Source organism: Solanum stenotomum, chromosome 3 (assembly GCF_019186545.1).
Source record: "Solanum stenotomum isolate F172 chromosome 3, ASM1918654v1, whole genome shotgun sequence".
In the NCBI taxonomy this organism is placed as follows: domain Eukaryota; kingdom Viridiplantae; phylum Streptophyta; class Magnoliopsida; order Solanales; family Solanaceae; genus Solanum; species Solanum stenotomum.
This window is the reverse complement of record NC_064284.1, coordinates 14,708,139-14,733,264: the sequence shown is the minus strand read 5'-3', so window position 1 is coordinate 14,733,264 and position 25,126 is coordinate 14,708,139. Positions and strand designations below refer to the sequence as shown.

Below are 25,126 nucleotides of genomic sequence, written 5' to 3'. Positions count from 1 at the left end.
TATATTTTGATTTCTCAATGTTCACTACACTACTAAATTGCATATTTTTTATTAAGTAGTTTATTACTCACTTAAAAATTATATTTTATATATCAATTAAAATGTAAATAACTTTAATAATAAAATTTCTTTTACTTTTAATAAACTTAAAATGGAAGTTTTATTTTTAAGCTAAATAAGATGAAGATTTTATTTTAAAACTAAATAAGATGAAAGTTTTATTTTTAAGCTAAACAAGATGGAAGTTTTATTTTTAAGTTAAATAAGATGAAAAACACACGGCACAATCATGGAAATGCACACCCAAAAATATTTAAGCTAAATAATATGAAATTTTTTATTTTTAAGAATGAATAACTAAACTTGCAAAGAACTGTAAAAAACAAAAAAAAAAAACTAAATAAGGTAAAGGGTATTTTTGTAAACAAACAATTTATTCTTAGAAATTATGCCATGAATATAAGTTTGAATATGACAAACCAAACAAACAATAAAAATTAATCTCAGCATAACTTATCCCAGTATAACTTATCCATCATAACTAATTCTAGCATAACTTATATTCAAACCAAACGATCCCTTATTACCAAACAACGTATCACGTGTTGCGCTCTAATCACTGGCCAAAGCTTTGGGTCAGCTCTACTGAGCATTACTTATCACACATAATCACTAGATCATAGCTTTGGGACAGCTCTACTGAACATTACTTACTACACAAAAACTAAAATTAAGCGTTGTAACTTCTGTAATCAGAAAAAGAAAAAAACAAGTTGAGCTTATTTCAAGCAGCTACCAGATGACGGAACAGCTTGGAAAAGCTAAGAACAAGAAAACCCAACGCTTACAAATAGATGAAAGCAAGACTTGAAAGAAAATGAGAAACCAAGTAATTACCTAAAGGCTTCAATGAGATTATGACTTGCAACTGTACAATGGATGTCAGGTGTAAATTATAACCCCAGAATCCATATGATACACAAAACTGTTGTATAATTTAATTACAAAGTTTAAAAATAGAATACAGTAACAAGCAAAAGGGAGCCAAAAATCCTTGAAGCCACAAAATTTATTGCTTTGGGAAATTTTCTCTTATCTATGGTGACTAAATGTCTCTGAAACGGAAGCTCTACCCCTCAGTCTCATATCTATAGATAGTCTAAAAGAAGAAGGAAGGAATGCATGGATAAATTTGCGAGGTGGAGCCATATGAGGCTCTTCTTTCTTGGTTCTCCTCTGCCTCGACGTCCCACCTGTAGTTGTGGTGCTTCTCAAAGATCGTGACTTTGGATCAAAACTTGAATCAAAAGAAGCATCAGCTATACTGAATGATGCAGGGCCATTATGTGATGCATTAAGAGGGTATCCAACTGCTCCATCTTGATGTGGTGGAGGAAATTTTTCACTCTTGCTCTTAGCATTAGCCTGTGTCATCATCCTCCACCTCTGCAGAAAAATAAGTGGGATGAGTATGAGGATGCAAAGACAAAGAGTAGGAATTTGACAGAGAAAAGAGTAGCAAGTGACAAAGGGAGCCAGCATGAAGGGAAATGAGTTGATATTAGGTCCAGCAATCATTAGTCCTAGAGTTTTTTGGCTCTACATATCATCTATGCAAAGCAAAGTGATTTACTGAGAAAAAAGGTGATGCAAACACTCTTCATATCAGGGTTTAAAATTTTAACAAACACAGCACATCAGATAACACATAACCTTTTGCTTGACGTCTTTGTTAGCCCCATATGTCTAATATAGAATGAGCACCTTTCAAGGCATTTATAGACAGGAGCAATGTGCAGAATAAGGAGAAAAGGGATAATTTTACGAAAAGTTATGGGACTAAAATACACTCTAAAAGGATTTCAAAATATGAAAAAGTGGGGGTGCGGGCTCCCTGCCTGTACACACTCCTTGGTTCTGAACTGGTTACATGTGGCTAAGAAACCTAATTAAGACTCGATAAACTACCACTGCATTTTACTGGGACAAAAGCTGGACAACAAAGAAAACGTAATTTGTCTCACTTACATCGAGGTTTGGTTGGAGCTCTGCATTAGCCTCCGGAGCTGGAATTGCACGACTAACTTTCTCACGTCTCACTTTCTTGACACCATCACCAGTGTGAGCTTTTCCGTGCAAACCACTTTGCCTAAAAGGAAAATAGGTCTCAGTAGATGCAAGCCATGGTAAAATAATTTCAACATTATTTAGACATACCTCCTGGCAGCTTCATCTCTTAGTTTTACATCCAATTCCTTGCTAGGAGGATATTTTGGCAAGCTTGAAGGCTCGCAAGGATATGGTTCAGTTGTAAGGAACTGTACAATACAAGTACTCATATCAGAAATAAAATACAGCAAAGGCCTTGGACGACGTAAGATCTAAGCACATGTGAGTCACAGCAGGTTGGAGGAGAGAGGTTCCTGAGGGGAACTTTTAAGTACAGTGGTGAAAGATCCCCGTAAAAGAGCAAAGAGACTAGGAGGACAAATTGCTCAACTGTTAATTCTCATAAAAAATTGAACAGTGTATCATGAATGGAAAAGTTCTAGATAGTCGGTATGCTGTTTGCAATTAACTATGTATATCCAGTAAGACATTTTCCAATCATCAGCCATTATATCATCAGGATTCTTGAATATTGAGCAGAGAGGTGTAAAAGATTAAAAGTGAAGCAACACTTTTGACATTTCTTGTTATCCATTAACAAAACATTTAAACACACCCAATTCTACTAAGGGCAGCGCTCATAAATACACTTCGGAAGATTCCCAAAGTATTTCCTTGAAGAAATGCAGACAGTCAGTGTACTCTCAGTTTAGACAACAACAAGACATGTTACAAGCACAAGAATCTTGATGCAAACAGTGAAAGAGAAAGAGGAGCTACAAGGATACAAAAGAAGGATAAAGGATCATTTATGAGCATCTAGGTTCCCAGCAAAAGAAAGAGTCTAGAATCTAGCTAACAGGTATCTTGTAGAAAGCAACCAAAGAAAGAACTAGATAGGAGGAGTTACACGACTTCTAATCTGCAGAAACTAAATAAATGCCGCTTAAAAAAAAAGAAATAATAGACATATTAACAGCAAAACAGGGCAACCTCTAAAGTTTGACAGTATTGATTTCATTTTCAGGAAATATTCAAATGATCAGATGACTTACTGCGCTGTTCAAAGCTGCAGTTGCTGTGCCTCTTTCATCAGGATCGATAGCAAGAAGTGTTGCAATTATGGGATGTGAAGAGGGTGGAAAATCCTTGAATGTATCGTCAATGCAGCGTTTATAAGGTTGTTGTGGTTTAAACAGAGTAGCATTTGGTAACTTGAATTTCCTCCAATACTCCTCGGATGGAGAGCCACACAACCTAAATATTTTATGGAGTTGCTCAACCTATGCAGTGAGCAGCCAAAGAGTGTCCAAGTCAGTCAATTTACTTAACCTCTATGCCTCAAGGACAAAAAGAAATAATTAACTATCAAAAAGATTCAGCAATGTGGCTTGAAAGTCAGATTATTAGTTTGGGCAACCAAGAATGTAATCAACAGCATCTCAATATCTGATTTTCTGGAGAATAAGAAGGCAGTTTATATCAAATGTAGCACAAAGAGTAAAGCACCTCCGTTCTCCCAGGAAATATTGGCTTCCTTGCGAGTAACTCAGCCAAAATGCACCCGGCACTCCACAGGTCAACACCAACACCGTAATTAGTAGCTCCAAGCAGAAGTTCAGGTGGACGGTACCAGAGAGTCACAACACGACTAGTCATAGGTTGCTTGTGTTCAGGATCATAAAATGAAGCTAATCCAAAATCAGCTATTTTCAGAATTCCTTCATTATCAATCAGCAAATTGGAACCTTTTACATCACGGTGTAGGACTCCATTATTGTGACAATGCTCTAGACCAGAGAGTAACTGTTTCATGTAGCACTTTACCTGCAATAAGATATAAACTAGACAACTCAGCTAGTAATTAATACTTGCCAATTCATTCAGGTATATGTTGAATAAATAGGGCAACCTCTTGCATGACCACAGATAATTGATTAGCTATCAATTCTGTTATTCGTGTAGGGTGTGTTCGCTGTTCGGTATGAAGGAAAATGTTGTTAGGAAAATAAGTGGGCTTCTTACTTATTTTCTTGTTTTCCGTACGTAAGCAAAAATGTTATCTTAAAAGCATTTGTATATAATCTAAGACAAAAACTATGGGAGGTGAGGATGGGGGTGGGGTGATGGGCAGGGGGCTATGTGGGTGGGGGTGAGGTGAAGATGAGGTGTGTTGGAGGGTGAAGAGGACAAAATCTTGTGGAATGCCATTTGTGATAAGTACTGTTACATGGTTTTGTTGGCCATACCAATCCTTGACCCTCATTAAAAAAGATAATACAACTACTGCGTCTCAATCCCAAACTAGTTGACAAAATGTTGCTTGTATATTTTACTTAGTATCTGCTGTGCAAATGGTATGGCTAAAAATCCTGTTTAGATCATACTCTCGCATTTCTCAGGTGTTTTGTCTTGAAGCAGTGAAACACTTCCACAAAATGGGGTCCAGGGAGGGTAGAGCCTTACCACATATTAGGAGGTAGAGAGGTTGTTTTTGATAGACCCTTAGCTCAAGGAAAAAACAGTATAGAAAAAGAAACAATGGAAGTGAAGAAGCCATGGCAAAATACTATAGACAACTTGACAAATCATCTTGAGCAGTAATCACAACAAGAAAATACGATAACCGAAGTACAAGAAACAACCTATAGTAACCAAACTCAAATGACAAGAAACTACACTGTAATACTACAACGAAGGGGTCGTTTGGTAGGGTGTATAAGAAAAATGTTGAATAGAGTGCATTAGTAATGCATGCAATAGTAATGGATGCATTAGTAATGCATGTAATAGTAATGCATGCATTAATTATGCTAAGATTATTTCTTATCCAGTATTTGGTTTGGTATACTAAAAATAAGATGCACTGCATAACTTCTATAAAAAAAATATTTGTTACAAAAATACCCTCCAAACTCTTTAGCTTTGGTTAATGGAAAATGTCTTCAGAAGGATTTGATGGGTAGTTATGTCATTAATCAATCTAATGCATGTGTTGAAACCCTTTGTATTACTAATACATGGATATCCATGGTATTAGTAATCCATACCTCAATACACAACAAAGTGTATAACTGACCAAACAAGATATTAATAAAACACAATGCTAATGCATGCATTATTTTTTCTCATATACTCTATCAAATGACCTACGGAAGGGAATCAAGAGTAATATTTCAAATAAAATATACCCAATATAAATGTCTTTGAAGGAGATCAAAAAGAGCATGTAAAGGAAATATCCATATGCCTTTTCAATACATGAAACTGTGCAAACTCAATATATTTTCTGAATATAATTCTACTTGAACAGAACAGAAAGAAATTTTTACAGGAAGATCATATTTTTTTGTTTTGTGAGGTAATATCCCTTTGCTGAGTGAATTGAAGGGAGTTTTCGATACATCTAAGGTACCACTATTTCACTCAAAGGCACAACTAAAATGCAATATCTGTAACTAGCTCAGCATTGGATTCCCAAACTACCATGATTGGGCCCAATTGCCTTAAGAAAAGACTAGCAGTAACATCAGAAAGCACAAGAACGAAAGCTAGAAGACAAATGACACTACATAATTAGAGCAGATAGACCAGATTCCATAACGAAAGGAAAGCCAAATTACACAAACAAAATAACAAAACAAAGCAAAAAAGGTAATTTCGAAGAATAGTACTCAGATAAGCACACTATTTTTCTGGAAACTAACTATCAAGTCTGACCCATACATTAGACAAAAGCCAAGATAACACCAAGAAAGCATACAAAACACACAAGTGAATATATCAAGTTAAAAGTACATGAACCAACCTCCTCTTCTGAAGGTAAAAAGAGATATTAGTAATACCTGTGATTCACTAAATTTGACCTTTTGAACAGCAGCTAGACCAGCCAGATCATGCTCCATGTACTCGAAAACAAGGTACAAACTAGACGACATTCTCGAAGTTACCAAACCTTCAAGTTTGATGACATTGGGATGGTCCAGTTTTTTCAAAACAAGTATTTCTCTTGCCATGAACTTCACACTCTCTGGCTCCAATGTATCAAACCTAACTTTCTTCAATGCAACAATCTTCCCTGTGATCAAGTCCTTTGCTTTATATACATTGCTATATGTTCCTTGCCCAATCTGCATTCACACACAAACAGGCAAATTGAACAACAAAAGTACAACTACCAAAGGCTATTGTACCAATTCCTTGAAATCCACCCCTAGGCCCTAAAAATTGTGCATTCCTTACTTTGTATCAAAGCATTCATTATTGCAATACAATTAAGGACACACATAATTACTTTGTACCCCATTAAAACATAGTACATTGCGCTAAAACAGTGATACATATACAAGGCATTAATGATTACCTTTTCAATTTTCTGGAAGGTATCCGCTCGGCGAGGAGTCCAATCTTTTATAGCATCTCCAGCAACGGCAACAAGCCACGGCGGCCACCCTTGCTGATTCGTTGCAAAAGAGTTTCCCAATGTTCTGAAACTGTAATACTCAGACACCGACTCTGTACGATTTGGTCCTTCTGCCTCCACCGCTGCCGGTGGAGGTTGAGTGATCTTCACCTCATCCCCTGGAGCTCCAACACCACCGTCGGAAGCATTCCGATTGTTAGAATTCTGTGTCCTCCCGTCACTACCAATTTTTCCAAAAACACATCCCATAATAATCAGTGAAGTAAGTTTAACCAGTCATTTTTGTTGTATATTCAATGTCACCAAAAACAGGGCAGATGAAAATAGCTAGATTTTTTCCTAGCATTTATTGCAAATCATGAAATCCTCTGTGGTTTTATGGAGTGGGGGTGGGGGTGGGGTGAGTATGCCACTGTGTGTATTAAAAATTTCGTACCCAAATCGAAAACTTCTGATTAAAAATGAACCACAATAGATTTAGAAAGAGAACACTATAGGGGCATGGCTGTGTGAAGTGAAAAAGGAGGTCAGTTTTTCAGTTGAGGGGACTTTGGGGATTTCTCCTTTCTATATTTTACTTTTTAAAAGTTTTTTTCTCTTATGTTAGTATATATAATGTTGTACTACTGATTAGTCTGTGTCAAAAAATTAGGTCAAGGTTTGATTAAAAATAAAATGTTAAAAATTGGTAGTCACAAACTAAAAAGTCAAAAGGGTGGGTTGGTTTTGTGAAAGACATGCTAAGAAAAATGCAACCTTTTACTAGTACACTTCGGAACTTTTGACTCTTTTCTTTTATTTATTTGTGTTACTCGCTCCGTTCCAAAATAGTAGTCGCGTCAAACTTTTTTTAGAGTCAATTTAATTAATATTCAAAGTTAAATTAGATTATATTCATTGTACACTTGGAAACTTCGACTTTTTTCTTTTATTTATTTGTGTTACTCGCTCCGTTCCAAAATAGTAGTCGCGTCAAACTTTTCTTAGAGTCAATTTAATTAATATTCAAAGTTAAATTAGATTATATTCATTCAATATTTTTCAATTTTACGGAAGTATCCAAAATAGCGATCGTGTTTAACTTTTTCAAAAGTCAATTTGATTAATATTCAACGCTAAATTAAATTATATTAATTCAACATTTTTAAATTATATGTAAAGTATTATAAGTTTACATTTTTTTAATATTGATATGATAAAAAAAATACACATTAAAAATGTTGATAAAAATGTACACTATTTAACTTTAAAAAAGGAAATTGTGACCATTAAAAAAAGGAAGGGAGGGAATATTTTTTTCGTTCAATCATCATTTGTCAAACATGCTCCTCTAATTAATGACATGATAGATAACGGAGTTTAATTTATAATTAATGAAATGAGAAAAGTAGTAAATGATACTATTAAGTGTTATTGTACTTGTTCTAATGTCTTCTTAGATTAGATGTCCTAGACTCTAGGATCACCATGGATGCTAGCTACATAATCTACTTGTAATTAGGAGTGTGAATAGTATAGAAGATACTAATATCATATCAAAATTAAATCTTTTGATATTGAAATATTAAAAATCATATTTGAATATGTAGTTATATATAAAATTCATATGTTATTATTATATATGCTGATAACAAATATAAAATTATAATTAGATAAAATTAATTATTTGACATTGAAATTTTAACTACTTTTATCTTGATTAAAATGTGTTTTTTTAAATGATTGATTAACAAAAGAAAATTGTGTTGTACTTTATGTTGAATATTTCAACATGAGTAAGATATTATAATATAATTAAGATGTTTCTTTAAAAATCGCAGTTATAATTTCCTATTATATAAGTATATGTAAGTTGAAGTCAATCAGATTAATTATTTACCATATCACAAAATATCATAATCAAACTTTAAAATAGTGAATCATATCAAATTAATTTAATATGATAATGGCATAATATATTAAAAAATCAAAAATAAAAATTAATGAACCAAAATTTTCAATACCTTACTATGACAACCTCTAATTGTAATAGTAATTGGAATATAAATCTACTTGTTGATAAGAACAAGTGCACATAAAAATTATTCTCTCCGTTTTAATGTGTTTCTTATACTTTTTTAGTCAATTTTAAAAAGAATGTCTCTTTTCTTTTTTAACAATTTCTTAATTTTAACTTTCCGCGTGATATGTTGAATATCACAAAATTAAAAAAAAAATTCAATACATTTTACATATCTTTAAGTTAAGACCATATGACACAAACATCTTTTTTTTACTTATAAATTTCACAAAATTACTTTTTATAGAGTGAAATCTGACATGACAGGAGGTCTCTGAAACTATTCCTATTAAATACTTAACACTACATTACTTATTATAGTAGAACAACATATGGTAAAAATGTGGAGTCATATAATTATTAAATTGAATGAACAAAGCATTAGACAATGGTTTATATATTGGTGAGAAACTCACCTACCTCTCTGGGAGTATTTAACAAATAGCATCTTTTGCATTTATTACGATTTACGAAGCAATGTTTTTGGGTGAGGTTACCAATTGTAATCGGCCCCTACATCATTTCACATTTTTTTCTAAAACAACAATTATATTTTTTTCATCCCAAAATAAATATCACTTCGCTAAACAAAGAAGAAGTTATTTTGAAATTTTAATATATTTTTCCAATTATATATTTGTATTAAAGAATTACCTTTTTTTAATATATAATGCTTAATTTTCAATAAACATTAATAAATAGGAATAATTTAGTAAATTATATTTTGTAATGAGCGTGAAATAAGTTAAAATGATTTTTTTTAAGTAAAGGTAGTATTTTTTTTTAATCACAAAAATGTAAGGTCAAAATATTTGATAGCCTTCTCTTCCATCTATTTGAGTAAACCTGTTACAAGAGAGGACAATTTTTTTAGATAATGTGTAAGTACAGTATAATGATGTCCACTATTGTTATAGGTAGAATACATTTATAAAAAAATATATATATCATGAAAAATTGTTTTGAAAAAACTAATCTTATAAATTGAGATCACGAAATATTGTTTTATCCCATGATCCTCTCATACATGATACAACTTTTTTCCTAATTTAACAATGTTGTAATAATAAAGGAATAGTGACATTAATGAATGGGGGATTGTCTTTAAAATAAGTTGTGTTTGACTTAAAAAATCTAAATTGTCAAATTTAGTCGTTTGAACTGAAGAAAAAAGAGAAGCTAGTTTGAAAGGAATAAAATGTAAAAGAGGCTACGAAAGACTGAAAATGACTTAAATTTCAGAACTCACTATACAAAGTCCAAAAACATAAAATGGAGGACTTTTTTCTACAAAAATAAATAAAAAAGAATTCCGGGGTGGGGGTGGGGGGGTTGATGGGGATATTAGAGGTCCACAAGAAGAATATAAAGAAAAGTTTCTCAAGGTATAGGTAGATTTCCATTTATTATAATAAAAAAATATGGTGGTCCTAGGTTTATTGTCTAACTAAGACTTTTTAATGTATTTTTTTCAAAAAAGAACAGAATCAAGATAATTATTTCAAAGGGGAATACAAATTGATACGTTGAAAATTTGATAAGAACCCAAATCAAATTATATATACTTTTAAATGAAAAAAAAAATTCAATGAAATGTTATAGCTAATCTTATTAAAGATGGGGGGTTTATATGGAAAAGATAATAATTTGGAAAAGTAACATAATGACTTGATTCATAGAACTCCCCTCCTATTTAGCAAAGACACTCAAGTGTGTTTTACTCTCTTCATTCATTTTTATTTATCACATTTTATTTTTTGAGAATTAAATTACATGAACTTTGATTAATATTTTAAAATGCATTTTTAATTATATTAATATACAAAAGATTACAATTTATAGTATTTTTCATATAATTTTCAAATATCTAAATTTAAAATTTAAAAAATTAAATCAACCTACTTCAATTTAACTTTCAAGATTAGTAAAAGTGACTTAGAGGGTGTTGGTATTGGATTAAAAGTTGGTCAAATCTACTTTTAAGTCAGTTTTTTACTTCTGAAAGTGTTTGAAAAATAAAAATAATAATTTAAAATAAGTCAAAATGACTTAAAATAAGCTAGGAAGTGTTTGACAGGGTAAAAAATGACTTAAAATAAATTAAAAATGACTTCAATAAGTCAAAAACCAAAAGTAGGCCTCCCACTACTTTTTATTTTTTTTATTTAGAAGTAATTTAAATTTGACTTTTTATTTTTGGCTTAAAAACTACTTTTTAAGTCAATTCAAACGAGCTATTAATAAGCAAAAAGTGAACTAAGGAAGTACATCCAATCATGATTATATGCTTATAAAGTACGTATATATTTAATTATTTAATTATTAAGAAATGTAATGAGGGAGAAGAATCATGAAAGTCACCACATTCAATGTGGTAGGTAATGGGGTGGGGTTGCATGATGTTATTTGAGAGACTGATAAAAAAGAGAACACAAGAAGCTCAGTGCTACTTCACAAAATCAAGCTTAATTCTGCATCCCCTTCTACAAGTGATCATTGGCTAGTCCTTCAAAGGGTGTTGCTATTCTAAATGAAAATTAAAGCATAGCATCTCTACCTAAATTATGTATAAATGTTTCCTTAATAATATTTTCTGCTTATTTATCAAATATTTAAAAAAAAATAAGAAATCGCAATATTATTTTTCAGAGAAAACAAATATAATGAAAAGTATATTTTCTTTAGGAGTACCAAATACACCTTTTGGTAGAAAAATGCATTAGCTGATCTTAAATGAATCTACTCAACACGATTTCAAATTAGTTGGACTAATAACCTTCAAATATCAATATAATGCCCAAAAAAAATAAAACACTTTACACCTTGATGGATGTGGCTTTCTAACTGCAATACTAGTCACCAGAAAAGTGAAAGATGCTTAGTTGATTAATAATTAAGCATAGGTTTGGGAAAGTGAAACAAGCTGTAAAATTATGATGTTTTTGGTGCCAGGTTGTTTGCTCTGATTGGGAGAAAGTTAAATTGGCCAATAGGGTTGGGGAAAAAGGTTTAAGACTATTTGAAATATAGAAGTATGATGGGCCTATAAAAAGTGAAAAAAGGAAATGTAAGACTAATGTTATTTTTGTGGGGATTATATTGCATTGAGATTTTATGAGAGTGATTAATAATAAGAGAATTAATGTTATACCATAATTACAAATAATAGACTATTACACATGAATTACTTAATTTAAAAGAAAATTGTGTTTTCAACTAGTATATAATCCTTGCACTCTTAATATACCTATTCTAATAGAGACCAATTCAAAATTTGAAATATGTGTTCACAATCAAATATTTATGAATATTTAGTGAACTTCGTAATACATATATAAGATTAAAGAATTGAGTAGCCATTTATTTTTGGTAAAACTCTAAGCCATTTGTATTTGGGCAAACACTGCTAAATTCACACATGTTTTTTTCCACATTCTATCTAGCATAAAGTAATATTAAATTCATGCATAATTTAATGCTTATATAACATCAATCAAACAGTACATTAATTATGAAACACTTGTTTCTTTTTATACAATCAATTAAATTTTATATTAAATTTATATAACATCAATCAAACACTACATTAATTATGAAGCAATTACCTATTATCTCCTCATTAATCAGCAGGTCAATTCAGAAGATTTATTAAATTAAGAAAACAAGAATAGACACTTCAGAGTTAATGCCCGATAGGGTACGTTGTTGTTATAGCCACTATATTAATAAATTATTTCAATTCAAATTTGGACTTAAAAGTTAAAATAGTAGTAGTAATTGTTTGTCATCTTCAACTCCTAAATTCGGTAGGAGAGACTTCCTCCGTTTAATTTTTATTTCTCATGTTTCACTTTTCAAGAGTCAATTTTGACCAATTGTTGAAGGCTTGAAGCTAAACTAAATTAAATTCAGTTAATATTTTAGAATAAAATTTAAATATTTAAAAAATATACGAAAATACTTTAAGTTGTAATTCATCTTATATTAATATAATAGCAAATACATCTTAAAATGTAGGTTAAAATTCATATATATATATATTTTGACTCTTGAAAAAGGAAACGGAATAAGCAAAAGTCAACAAAATGGTGTAGTAACATATTTTTTGAGCTAAACAACCGGTTAATCTGTACCTTTTTGTGATGTCGATTTGATGAATTAAAAGTTCAATTGTTCAAAGAAACTTGATGAGCAATGACAAGTATAAGAGTAGTTTCATTTGACAATCATCATTCCAACATGTATAACTTTTTATTTATTATAATGATTAATGACCAATGAGTAGAACTTAGACAATTGGTTGCCCGACCAACAATATTTACATTCGCTAATTAATATATATATCAACAATATTCATTTTCACCGATGAATATAGAACTTAGTTGATTGGCTGCTTGAATTTTCACTTTATTGATGGGTGTTCGATTCTCCACGTTGTAATTCCCTCCAATATTTCTCTTTCCATATCCTCAATTTTGTTTTATTTCTTTAAAAAAGTATTTTGTTGATTTAATTATCCTTGTCTTGTAGTGGCCAGTAGGAATAATAATAGTCAATGATCATTATTCACTATAATGAAACTTGACTTCAATTTTCTTAAGTAGAGAAAAGTCATGTAACACAAGGTTTGAATTTTGAGCTTATGGGCCTTCTCGCTTGGACTTGGTTTACACTTTACACTAATGAAATCTGCTAAAGTTAAGGCTGATTCATACAAATTCATATTCATAATTCATTTGATTTGTATAAATCTATAATTTATATAATTCGGTTCTTAATTGAATAAATCCAGAATTTTGTATACGTTTACTCTAGCTATTTGTATACAATTTATGAAAAATTCACAATAAATTACCATGTTTGTATATTGACAAGCGAAATATACAAACGGGGTTCTGAAAATGTATAAATACATAATTATATAGACATAACCTATTTGTATATTTGCAAACGAATATAAAAACGAGCAGAAATATACAAACCACAATCTCCATAACAAACAAAACTGTAGCTATGGAGTGCAGTTATCGAAACTATAGCTATAAAGCCTTATTATGTCTATTATGTTTGTTATTTTTAAATTTTTCTCTTTAAATTTTGTTTCTATTTTTAAAAGTTGTAGAATATAACCATCACTTTTCCGAACAATATTAGACTCGGTCTAGTGTTGTATTATATATATATCGCTCAACTTTATGAATAAAAACATTAGACTAACTTTTGACTGTTGTCTAACATTTTTGCGTAAGATTTTCAATTTTTTCTCGAAAGAAATCTCTAGACCATAATATATAAGATCATAGATTATAAGAAAAATAAAGAGAGGTTCAACAGGCAAAGATTTAAATAAAATTTCATACTCCATTTTCTTAATCAGCTCAGACTCCATAAAAGAAGAGTTGAATTGCAAGTTTGTTGTGGTCTGGTTCCATTATCAAGCATCAACAATCAATCATCACAAAAGTTGCAATCAGAAGTCATAAACGTCTCCTTTATTACCATATAAAAAAAGATTTCTTTGCTTTCTAATATTACCTTATTCTAAAAATTCCAAATGCATCACTCAGCTAACATTCTATTTGACCAACTCTATATTAAGGGTAAACCTCAATAACAGACCTTAATCCCAAGATAGGACTAATCTTGTAGTCACTAAATCCAGCATCAGAGAACAGATTTGCCCATTCTTGTTCATTTCTTTCTTTTCCAGAAACATGAACCATCATCAGCACATCTGAAAACAACTGAGTTTCAAATGATTTGTCATCTCCTTTCTGATTATCAATCACAATGTCAATCACAATCACCTTTCCTCCACTCTCCTTGCTCGGAATTGCTTCTTTGCATTTCTTCAGTATCTTAACACAGTCTTCGTCGCTCCAATCATGTAATATCCACTGCTTGACATCAACCCATAAAATCCATTCAACACAAAAAACAAGACAAATCGAAGAAAAGCTAAAACAAGAGATAGTAAAATCAACGCAACTTTTAATAGCCCATTCAATCCGACTAAGACTAAACTAGTTGAGTCATGATCCATTTGTTAACTTAACGTAACAAATTGAACTTAAAATGACTCATCAAATTATCGGGTAATAACGGGTCAAATTGCAATTCAAACTATTATCATGATCCGTCATTTGATTACTTTTGACCCAATTCATTTTGACGCAAGCAAATTATGAACGAATTAAATGAAGGACAAGTACCTTTAGTAAAATTGCATCGGCAGATAGAACAGACTTAAACATGTCTCCACCAATATAGCTCAAGTTTATGCCCCCTTCCAAGCCTTCAACAAAATGGGGCAGATCGAAAACAGAGCATTTCAACTCTGGAAAAGCATTAGAAATGGCTTTAGCCACAGTTCCAATGCCGCCTCCAACGTCCACCAACGATTTCAACCCTTCAAAAACTCCCTTACCATTTTTAATCAACACACTCGTGATCAACCATGCATCATTTCCCATAGCTTCGTTAAATAAACGGTTAAGCCTCGGGTCATCCCCTGCATATTCAAACAAATGGCTTCCCATGAGCAGTCGCGAATGGGGTAGAGTCCCCGTTCGCGAACCATTCACCGAGTGAGTGCCGTGGATCCATTAAAATTGGAACCAATTGTGCTTGAACAAACGGGGCTAGACTCAACGGCTCGTTTTTAAGGAGGAGACGCGAAGTTGGAGTAAGTAAATAACTTTCTTCTCCTTGAGTAAAGAAGCCAGCGTGAATTATAATACGCATGAGATGATAAATACAATTGTGACCTTTCGATTTGTTGATAGGGAGAGCATTCACTAAATCGGATGGGGTCATGGCTATGAATGATATCTGGAATTCCGAGCTGAATTGCACATTTGAGTGACATAGAATTGATGTAATTCAACACATGGTTCGCTATGTGTGCTTGAGCAGCAAGGACTTCATTAGTTTCGTATCCAATATTATTAGGCAGTGCCATTTTTGTGAGATTTTTTGTTTGAGATGTGTAATGTTGTGACTATGAAATCTATATTTATAAGATAAATTAGTAGACATGTGATAAATAACATGCTATATTTAGAAGAATTAAGGAGATTCACTATACATAAAATTTGATTTCTTAAGATATGGTAAGTATTGTCGTAAATCAAATTTCTATTGGAAAGTCATTTATATTTTGATGACTTTCCTTCTAAATATGAAATGTTGTCTTGGTATATCATTCACATTTTGACCAAAATTTTCCAGTTCGAAAATTGTACTAAAACATTTATTATTGCATACACTCTGCATTAGGAATTAAGGAATATCATTAATAAAAGGAAAATAAATAACTATACAAGAGGCCGGTTCCTTTGTTAACACATAGGAGATGAAGAATAACATTTCCAATAATGCACAAACAGGGAACATAAGATAGAGTATTGGCTTCTATTGTATGCTTTTGGAACGTTACATAACGGACAGTATAAGTAGTCTATTTCACATAGTTCAGGAGCAATTTTAACCATTTTCCGTTGATGATATGAATATCCATATTATTTATCTCAATAACCCTTTTCTAGTGGATATTTGATTCATTTTTATAAAATCGTTTATCGGACCCATATCTAATTAATGGGTCGGATTTATTAAACCATTTTACCGCCCTACGGTACACCATTGTTTTTTGTCCAAAAAATTGTTTTATCACATTATAACCCTTCATCAGATTCTCATGAAATAAAACATTACTTTCAAGGAATTTTGTTTGTTGAATAGTTATCTTTAGAAGATTAAAATACAAAAAGCAAGATTACGATTGAATTCTTTTCTTCAATAATGTCTGCTTCACTTCTAGAAGCTAAGTATTTACCAGGGAAAGACTACCTATCTCTTTTTGAATGGAAGAAGCCGAAGTACTCAAAATTCATGCGCATAACAATACAAGAGTTCTTTTTATTAACACATAAAAAACGGAAAGGAACAATCTTCACTAGATTAATTACTGGCTTCTATTATTTTTATTATTACTAGTGGCAATGGAAAATATTAAATATATGCAGGGTCATGTTTTATTTAATTTGTCCAATTAAGGGTAAACCTCAATAACACATCTTAATCCTAAGATAGGAATAATGTTGTAGTCACTAAAACCAGCATCATAGAAGAGTTTTGCCCATTCTTGTTCCCTTTTTTGTCTTCCAGAAACAGCAACCATCATAAGCATGTCATAGAAAAGTTGAGTTTCATATGACTTATTGTCGCCGTTACTCGTTATGATCTGTCGGTACCATGTCAATGATGATCACCTTTCCTCCATTCTCCTTATTTGAAATTGCTTCTTTACATTTCTTCAATATTTTTATACAATCTTCGTCCTCCCAGTCAAGTAGTACTAACTGCTTATAATATATGATTCCATCAAAGGTAAAACATTAGTACCTACATGTACATGTACATTTACAGAGTATTGTAATATGAATTTTAAGTTACGTACCTTTAGGGACCATTTGGTTACTGGTTAGAGTTATGCAGGGTTTAGTTATGCAGGTATCAGTTATGCATGGTTTAGTTTTGCAGGGTTTAGAGTCCGTTTGGATTGACTTAAAAAAAGTAACTTTTTAAAGTGCTGGAACTTATTTTTAAAATAAGTAGTTATGCGTTTGGATAAAAGTGTTGCAGTTGAAAAAAAAGTTGTTGATGTGTTTGGCAAATAAGTGCTAGTAAACACTTTTTTTTAATCAAAATGTCTGAAATACCTTAAAGCTGTTAACATGATAAAAAGTTGACTAATTTAAGGTTTTTATACATAAAAAAAATTAAAACAAAATTAATTTATATTTTACATCCATAAGTAATAATATTTTCCTATCATTCATATATTTCTTTATCATCACAAATTATTTATAAGAGGAATATAAGTTTATTATTTAAGTTAATTTTATATGCGCAACTTATTGTAGATTTTAAAAATATATAATTTGAATAAATCAAAAGGAAAGATTTAAGATTTATTTTAGTTACATTCATAAGTAATAATAATTGTCTATCATTCACACATTTCTTTTTCATCACAAATTATTTATAAGAGGAATATAAATTTATTATTTAAGTTAATTTTATATGTGCAACTTATTTTAGATAATACTAATAATAATAATAATAATAATAATAATAATAATAATAATAATAATAATTAAAAAAAAAATCAATTCCTCATAAAGGAATAATTGCTGACACTTCAGTGAGACATATGGCAAGAAGAATTTCTAATCAAGATGAGGATGATCAAAATAAAATGATTAATAATTATTTGAAAGAAGTCAAGAAAAACCTTCTTCTTAATATAACGCACTACGCAAAATCAGATTCATCTATGCATAGTGAAACAAGTGATAATACTCACGAGGCTCAGTCATATGAATCAGAAAGGTCGGTTTCAGAAGACACACCGAAGAAAGCAGAAGATTTCCTTTCAAAACTTAAAGATAAGATTTAGCGGATAAGCATTATCAACAGTAGAAACACTGTTGCAACAGTAGATATACTGTTTCTAGGACCCACATAGGGGACCCTCTACTACTATTCCTAGATGCTTTTTAGTTTCTATAAATAAGTTTGTTTTGTTTTAGAAGGGGCAGATTTTCGGAATCACTCTCTCTCTTTTGTACTTTCTCTCTTATTCTCTTCTCTTGTATTATAAGTTGTGAGTTTGCTGGAGACTGCCAGTCAAATAAAGAATGTTTTAAGGTACTAATATTCTTCCTTTCTTGTCTTTAATTTACTTTATTAAATTCTCCGATCTAAGCCGTGACTATGTCCGGCTAAAGAATTATAGCTATGTCGGATAACTAACTTCACTTTTATATCTACTATGAAAGATCTAGACTTTATCTAACTATGCATAAATTTATATATGGTTTCTTGACTAGAGTGCTGAGACCATGACTTACTAGACGAAGTCACTAAGACAAGTCATTATACGGACAAAAGCTATTGGATTTGATTTCCAAGACAATTCAGTGAACCTGGACTAAAATCGATTTGGTGTACATTCATCATTAAGTATCATTAACGGCCTTAGCATTGATTACGACGGCTTTTGCCTCCGTGCTCATATAATTATCCCACCAACCTCTAAGTTGGCCAGTAAAACTTGCAATTATCATCTTGCAAATAATTTTATCGGTGTTATTAACACTCTTGCAAATAGTAGCATACATAAGCATTCTATGAGCAAGTATAGTTAATTGTCTATCAGTCAAACCGTCGAGATTCCATTGATTGAAATCCATTTCGGATACAAAAGGAATATCCTTATCAGAAATATCAAATGATTTATCATTTGTTTGAACAATATTTAATCTCTTGTTTCAACAGTTCGATTTCTCCCTTTAAGTCATTAAAATAAGTATCACGAATAATAACATGCTGATTAGAAAGTCTATTATTAACTTCAGATAAAGAATAAGGAGCAGAATATTCAAACTCATTTTTTAATTTTTTAACAACATTAGAAAAGCCAGCCTTATTATTAGCAGCAAGCTGAATAATCCTTTCACGCAACGTGTTGTCAGTAACTTCTTTTAAAAGTTCTATCACATTATCAGAAGTAATAGTATTAACATTCATATCTTCAAATTGAGATTGTAATTTATAAAATTCATCATGTTCACAAGAGCAAATATCACCTCTACGTTTACAAGCATCTATAGTTGCTGACTGAGTATTACCAGAAGTTTCAGGTTTATCAGTTTCTGATCCTGATTCAGAATAATCGGCATCATCATAATCGGACTCAGAACCAGAGGTGTATAAGAAACTATAGACCTTATCGTGCACATCGTCCTCTAACTCTAGAGTTTTAAGCTTTTCAAGCCTACAATTTGGTGCTATATGCCCGAATTTTTCACATTTGTAACACTTAATCTTTGCGAGATCTCGCCTAGATCTATTCTTGGTAAATCTATTAGATTTACGATGAGTCCTTCGCTCTTCTCGTTCTTCTCTAGACTTTCGCCTAGATCTTCTTCCTATGAGGTTTATCTGGATTAGAGTCTCTAGATTCTCTAGGTTTAGTTTGTTTTCCTGAATCTGGCAAACCAAATTGAACGCAAAAATCTCATAACTGAGATCTTTCTCTAAACTTATCAATGTTAAGCTGCCTAGAGAGTTTTAATTCATTGCACAAATTAATACCTTCTTAGGTGCAAACTCCTATTAATTTTCCATAAGTAAAATTGCCATAAGAAATAGCACCTTGCAAATTCCTTGGAGTTTTTTTTAACTCTTTCGGCAAATAAAGAAAGTAAGCCGGCTATGAATTTAGCTTTTCAGTGTTCAAGATCGTTTTCGGGTAGTTTCATTACCCGACTTAGATAGGTGTCTTTATACCACCTGAATTCTCCTAAAGGCCTACATCGAAGACCATTTAGCAAAGAACGGCCAGTCTCATATTGATTGGTAAATCTACCATGAAATGTTCGAGAATAGTCAAGACTAGGGTATAAACAACGTCTTCTCTATTTTTTACTAAGGCAAATCCTAGGTTATCAATACCTTCATTAGTGGCCTTAACATTGATTACATCGGCTTTTGCCTCCGTGCTCATATAATTATCCCACCAGCCTCGAAGTTGGCCAATAAAACCTGCAATTATCATCTTGCAAATAGTTCTATCGGTATTATTAACACTCTTACAAATAGTAGCATACATAAGCATTCTATGAACAAGTATAGTTAATTGCCTATCAGTCAAATCGTCGAGATTCCATTCATAAATCTCACTTCCGCTGTAAGAAGTATTAGTTTGGTTTCAATCACGTTCTTCTATCAGAACGTCTTGAGGAGTTGGACGGGAATAATAATACGTTTGCATACTAGGTTGATGAACATACTTATTATTACCACTATTCTTCTTGGGATAACCACGAAGTTTATTAATTTCTAATTTAACTTGATTTTTAAAATCAAAGGTGATTTCCATTTCATCTGCGAAATCTTCAGATAAACTGATGGGTTTTGCCCCAAATTGTGAAAACTTATTATCAAGAAGATTTTCAAGATCAAAGAGTGGTTTAAAGAGGTCCCAGAATAGGCACATCAGGTTTTTTGACGAAGAAGCCTGTTCAGAGGGTTTTAAATCATTTTTAATCTGATCAATTAGAATTGTCAGATCATCCAATTTCTGATCAAGAGAACTAATATGCTTTCCAGAACTTTCACATAAAGACCTAAATAGTTGTTTTGAGAAATGAGATTATTAATCTCGTTAATATTTATTGTAGCCACATCATTTTCATTGAATTTTAGGAAAGCCGTGAAAGTAATACCTGTATTATTAGGAAGTATGAATGGTGCCTGAGGCGGATAAATAACTTTAATAATATTACCTGATTCATCTTTGTAAGATTGTTCAAGTACTTTGATGAACAAAGGTAAATAAGTGGTTATAAACCAAGGTACGAAGAACATAATATCATTATGCAAAGCACAAGTTTCATAAAACTCTTGAGAAATATTATGCAGATCCTCTGGGTTGTAGGTGTCAAAAAATCAAGTCTTAAACTGGATCCATTTATCACTTGCAAATTCGTTTTGAATATACTTTCGTGCCAGTGAACCTGGACTAAAATCAATTTAGTGTACATTCATCATTAAGTATCATTAAGATTGAAATTCATTTCGGATACAGAAGGAATATCCTTATAAAAAATATCAGATGATTTATCATTTGTTTGAATAATATTTAATCGAGGATTAATTTTAATTTTATTTTTATTAGCAGATATGACCAAAGATAAAGTATACAAAGAAGTAGCATGATTTCGAGCTGGACCATAACTAGGGTCAATCAGTGAGATGTGTTGGATGACAAGTAATCTTCTATCAGAAGAGAAAGAATGTCTATTATAAGAAACACTTTTTTCATCAAACTGAATACAAATCTTTCCATCAACATCTTGAGTAATATGAGAATATTCAGAATTAGTGACAACAACAGTCATTTGTTCTGGAGGTATAACAGAGTCTAAAGTCCATGTAGTAGGAAAATTAATCTCTTCCCATTTTATAGGTCTTCTAGTAGTGACCTTAGACTTAGCGAAATTAGTTTCCACTAAAATAGTTTGATCAGATGTATCATATAATTTACATCTAGGATTCAAAGTAGCAAGTAATTTGAAATAGATTCTATAAGATAAACAAATTAATTCAGATCCAGGTGCATAATTATAACCATGCGTTTTAACATTCAAAGTTAAAGCATCTAATATATTAGAATCAGTCAAAGATAATTGCAAATTTGGCTGAGTGTTAAAATAAACTGGACCATAGGCCATCGTGGATTTAATCGAACCCATCAAAGATTGTCTAAAATTCAAATTTCTCGCATCGCGAAGAGCAACTAAAAATGTCTCTGATAAACCTTTAAGAGTTAGGGGTTTGAAATCAATTTGAACCATGTCAATATGCAAGAATTTGTATTGATTTCTATAAACATCAATATCGCGTTTATTCAATAAACAAATAGTCTGTTCAGACGAATTGAACGCTAGAGATTGCTCAGTAGTTTTTATCAACTGTTTATCAGAGATCTTATCAAGCCAACCATAATCATAAATGGTTTTATATCGATTTTTGGAATAGTCCATTTGTTTAACAAATCAAGATTTTGAGGTATATCTACCTCTTTCAGTCGGGTACTTTTAGTACTAGTATCTCCTAGATCCATGATTAAGAGAACATATCTATGCCGAAATACTTCACATCAATCTCATATTTACCATGAAATTTCCTAGGCTCTGATACAAACGAAACCAGGATCTGAGAAGACCGGCGGTAATCCGTGTGGTCATTTTCAATCTAGCTTGTTAACATCCGAATTCAAGGAAGAAATCCAAATCGAAATAATAGAGAACTTTATTAAAACAATTATTATTATTATTATTATTACCTGTTACAAACAAAAGGGATTTGCTTTCAAGATTATACGACACTAATATATTTTCTAAATTTGATTTAAAATCAGGTTATTGTCAGATTCAAATATTTAAAGAGCACTCTTATAGAACTGCCTTTAATGTTCCATTTGGACAATACGAATGGAATGTTATGCCATTTGGGTTGAAAAACGCTCCTTCTGAATTTCAGAAAATTATGAATGATATTTTTAACCCATAGTTGAATTTTATCATTGTCTATATTGATGATATCTTAGTTTATTCAAAAACTCTTGAAATGCACATAAAACATTTGGACATTTTCAAGAAAAATGTTATATAAAACGGTTTGGTAATTCCTAAACCAAAAATGAGTTTATTTCAAACTGAAGTCAGATTTTTAGGACATCTTATTTGCCAGGGGAAGGTTACCCCAATTCAACGATCAATTGATTTTGCTTCAAAATTTCCCGATGTTATTACAGATAGGACACAACTTCAAAATAATAATAATAATAATAATAATAATAATGTTAGGGTTAATTTGGGAATTATATAAAAGAATTAAGGGCAAAAAGGTAATATACTTGGTCAACATAAAAGGACTTTTAAGTTTTTTTTTAAAAAAGAAGCACCCCTCACCTAGCTTTTAGCTTTTGGCTTAAAATAAGTTATTTTTGACTTGAAATAAGTCACTTTGATAATTGCCAAACACTCTAATAAGTCAAAAGCTGACTTTTAAGTCAATTTGACTAGATTAAAAGCCCATCCAAATAGACTCTTAGTTATGTTGGGTTTGTTATGCGGGTATTAACTATGTGGATATTAATTATGTATGTATTATTTAGTTATGTAGAGATTACAATACATGAATTATTAACTATTGAATATTAAACTTGTTGTAAATTATTAATATATATTATTTACAAAATAATAATACATGCTAATAAATGGAGAATATATTGAATAATATATAATGCTAATATTTGATTAGCATATGTACCGTCAAAAAATGTACAATCAAATTTCTAATATTAAAAAATTATTTATATTTGCATAAATAAATAAAAACTGTAAGCATATAAAAAGAAATGAAAATGGTCTATATATAAAAAGAAATAAAAACAACAAATGTAGATAGGAAAATAATAAAGTTTCCAATTAAAAATAAATAAAATAAATTTTTTTACAATACCTGAAATGATAAATTTATGAAATACAGTATAGCTTATTTATAACTCTTCTATCAGGTTTCCATTCTTTGTGGAAGGTTGTCAGTTTTTTTTTTGTTATAAAAAAATAATTTTTCTCTTTCCATATGTTGGTTTGATTAAAATTTATTTTTTAAATGTAAATATTTAACATAAAAAATCTAACAGCTGTACTAAAAAAGTGTCTTCAACGTGTTTTTAAAAATTTAAAATTATATGTAAACAATCTGCAAAAGAAATTTTCTACAAAGGAGTAATTCGTAATTCAGAAGAGTTAGTAAAAATATGTAATATCAAAAAGATTGACAACAATATAAAACGAAATAAATACAACAAAGGTAGATAGGAAAACAATAAAGTTTTCAATTTTAAAAAAATAAAATTAATAGGATAAATATGTAATTCATCATTTTAATATAACTAATATTCACTTAACTTATTCCACCTTTTATCTTGCATAACTTTATACATAGATTCTCTCATAAGTTATGTTGATATTAATTATGTAGGACAACAAAAAATGCAACCAAACACCGTATAAATAAGGAAATACATGAATAATTTTTATATAACATTTAAATTCTTACCAACCAAACATGGTATAAGTTATGTTGACTTTTATACTTCATACAAAATATCTATCAAACATAGTAAAGCTAATGCAACTTTTTATATATGAATAAGATGTATCTTATACCGTAACCAAACGACCCCTTAGTACAACTGCATCGACAGAAGGAATGGAGTTAAATATGTCTCTTCCGATCGACATAGCTCAGGTTCTATTGCTTCCTTCAATTACATGAGGCAAATCTAAGACAGTACAATTTATTTGTGGAAATAATAGCTTTAGCTACGGTTCCAGTGCCTCCTGCAACGATTTCAACCCTTCAAAAGCTCCCTTCCCATTTTGAATCAACACGCTCATGACCAAACGGGCATCATTAAATAGACGGTTAAATTTTGGTTCCTTCAAAGATGTGCTTGCCATGAGTGGTGGCAAATGGAGAAGCTAGGCCCGCCATTTTGGATCCATTGGCTGAGATAGTGCTACGGATCCATCATAATTGGATCAAGTATCATTTGAATAAAAGGAATCATGCTCAAATTATTAGGCTCGTCTTTAAGGAGAAGACGTGAAGACGGAGTAATTAAGGGTGTGTTTGGTACGAAGGAAAATGTTTTCCTAGAAAATGTTTTCTTGGAAAACAAGTTGATTTTTGACTTATTTTCTCATGTTTGGTTGGTGAGTAGAAAATATTTTTCGAAAAAGATTTTTAGTGTTTGATTTATGAATGAAAAATGTTTTTGAAAAATTTCTTTTATTTTTATTAGAGTAGAAAATAATTGTTGAAATTGAAAATATTTTTTAGAACAAACTTAATTTTTTTTTGGGGGTGGGGGCTGGTAGGGGGTGGGG

General features: G+C 31.1%; 1 protein-coding gene and 2 pseudogenes across 1 annotated transcript; all 3 read right to left on the bottom strand.

Moving 5' to 3' along the window:
• Positions 1-893: 893 nt before the first annotated feature.
• LOC125858624 (probable serine/threonine-protein kinase At1g54610) lies at positions 894-6,898 on the bottom strand. Its single transcript, XM_049538455.1, has 7 exons — positions 6,473-6,898; positions 5,955-6,239; positions 3,619-3,936; positions 3,165-3,392; positions 2,218-2,318; positions 2,029-2,149; positions 894-1,446 (listed from the first exon to the last, which is right to left on the bottom strand). The coding sequence occupies exons 1-7, from the start codon at positions 6,779-6,781 to the stop codon at positions 1,093-1,095; spliced, it is 1,716 nt and encodes a 571-aa protein (XP_049394412.1). The 5' UTR covers positions 6,782-6,898; the 3' UTR covers positions 894-1,092.
• Positions 6,899-14,087: 7,189 nt separating this feature from the next.
• On the bottom strand, positions 14,088-15,562 carry LOC125858628 (trans-resveratrol di-O-methyltransferase-like; annotated as a pseudogene).
• A 1,068-nt stretch (positions 15,563-16,630) lies between these two features.
• Positions 16,631-24,855, bottom strand: LOC125858719 (trans-resveratrol di-O-methyltransferase-like; annotated as a pseudogene).
• Positions 24,856-25,126: the final 271 nt, after the last annotated feature.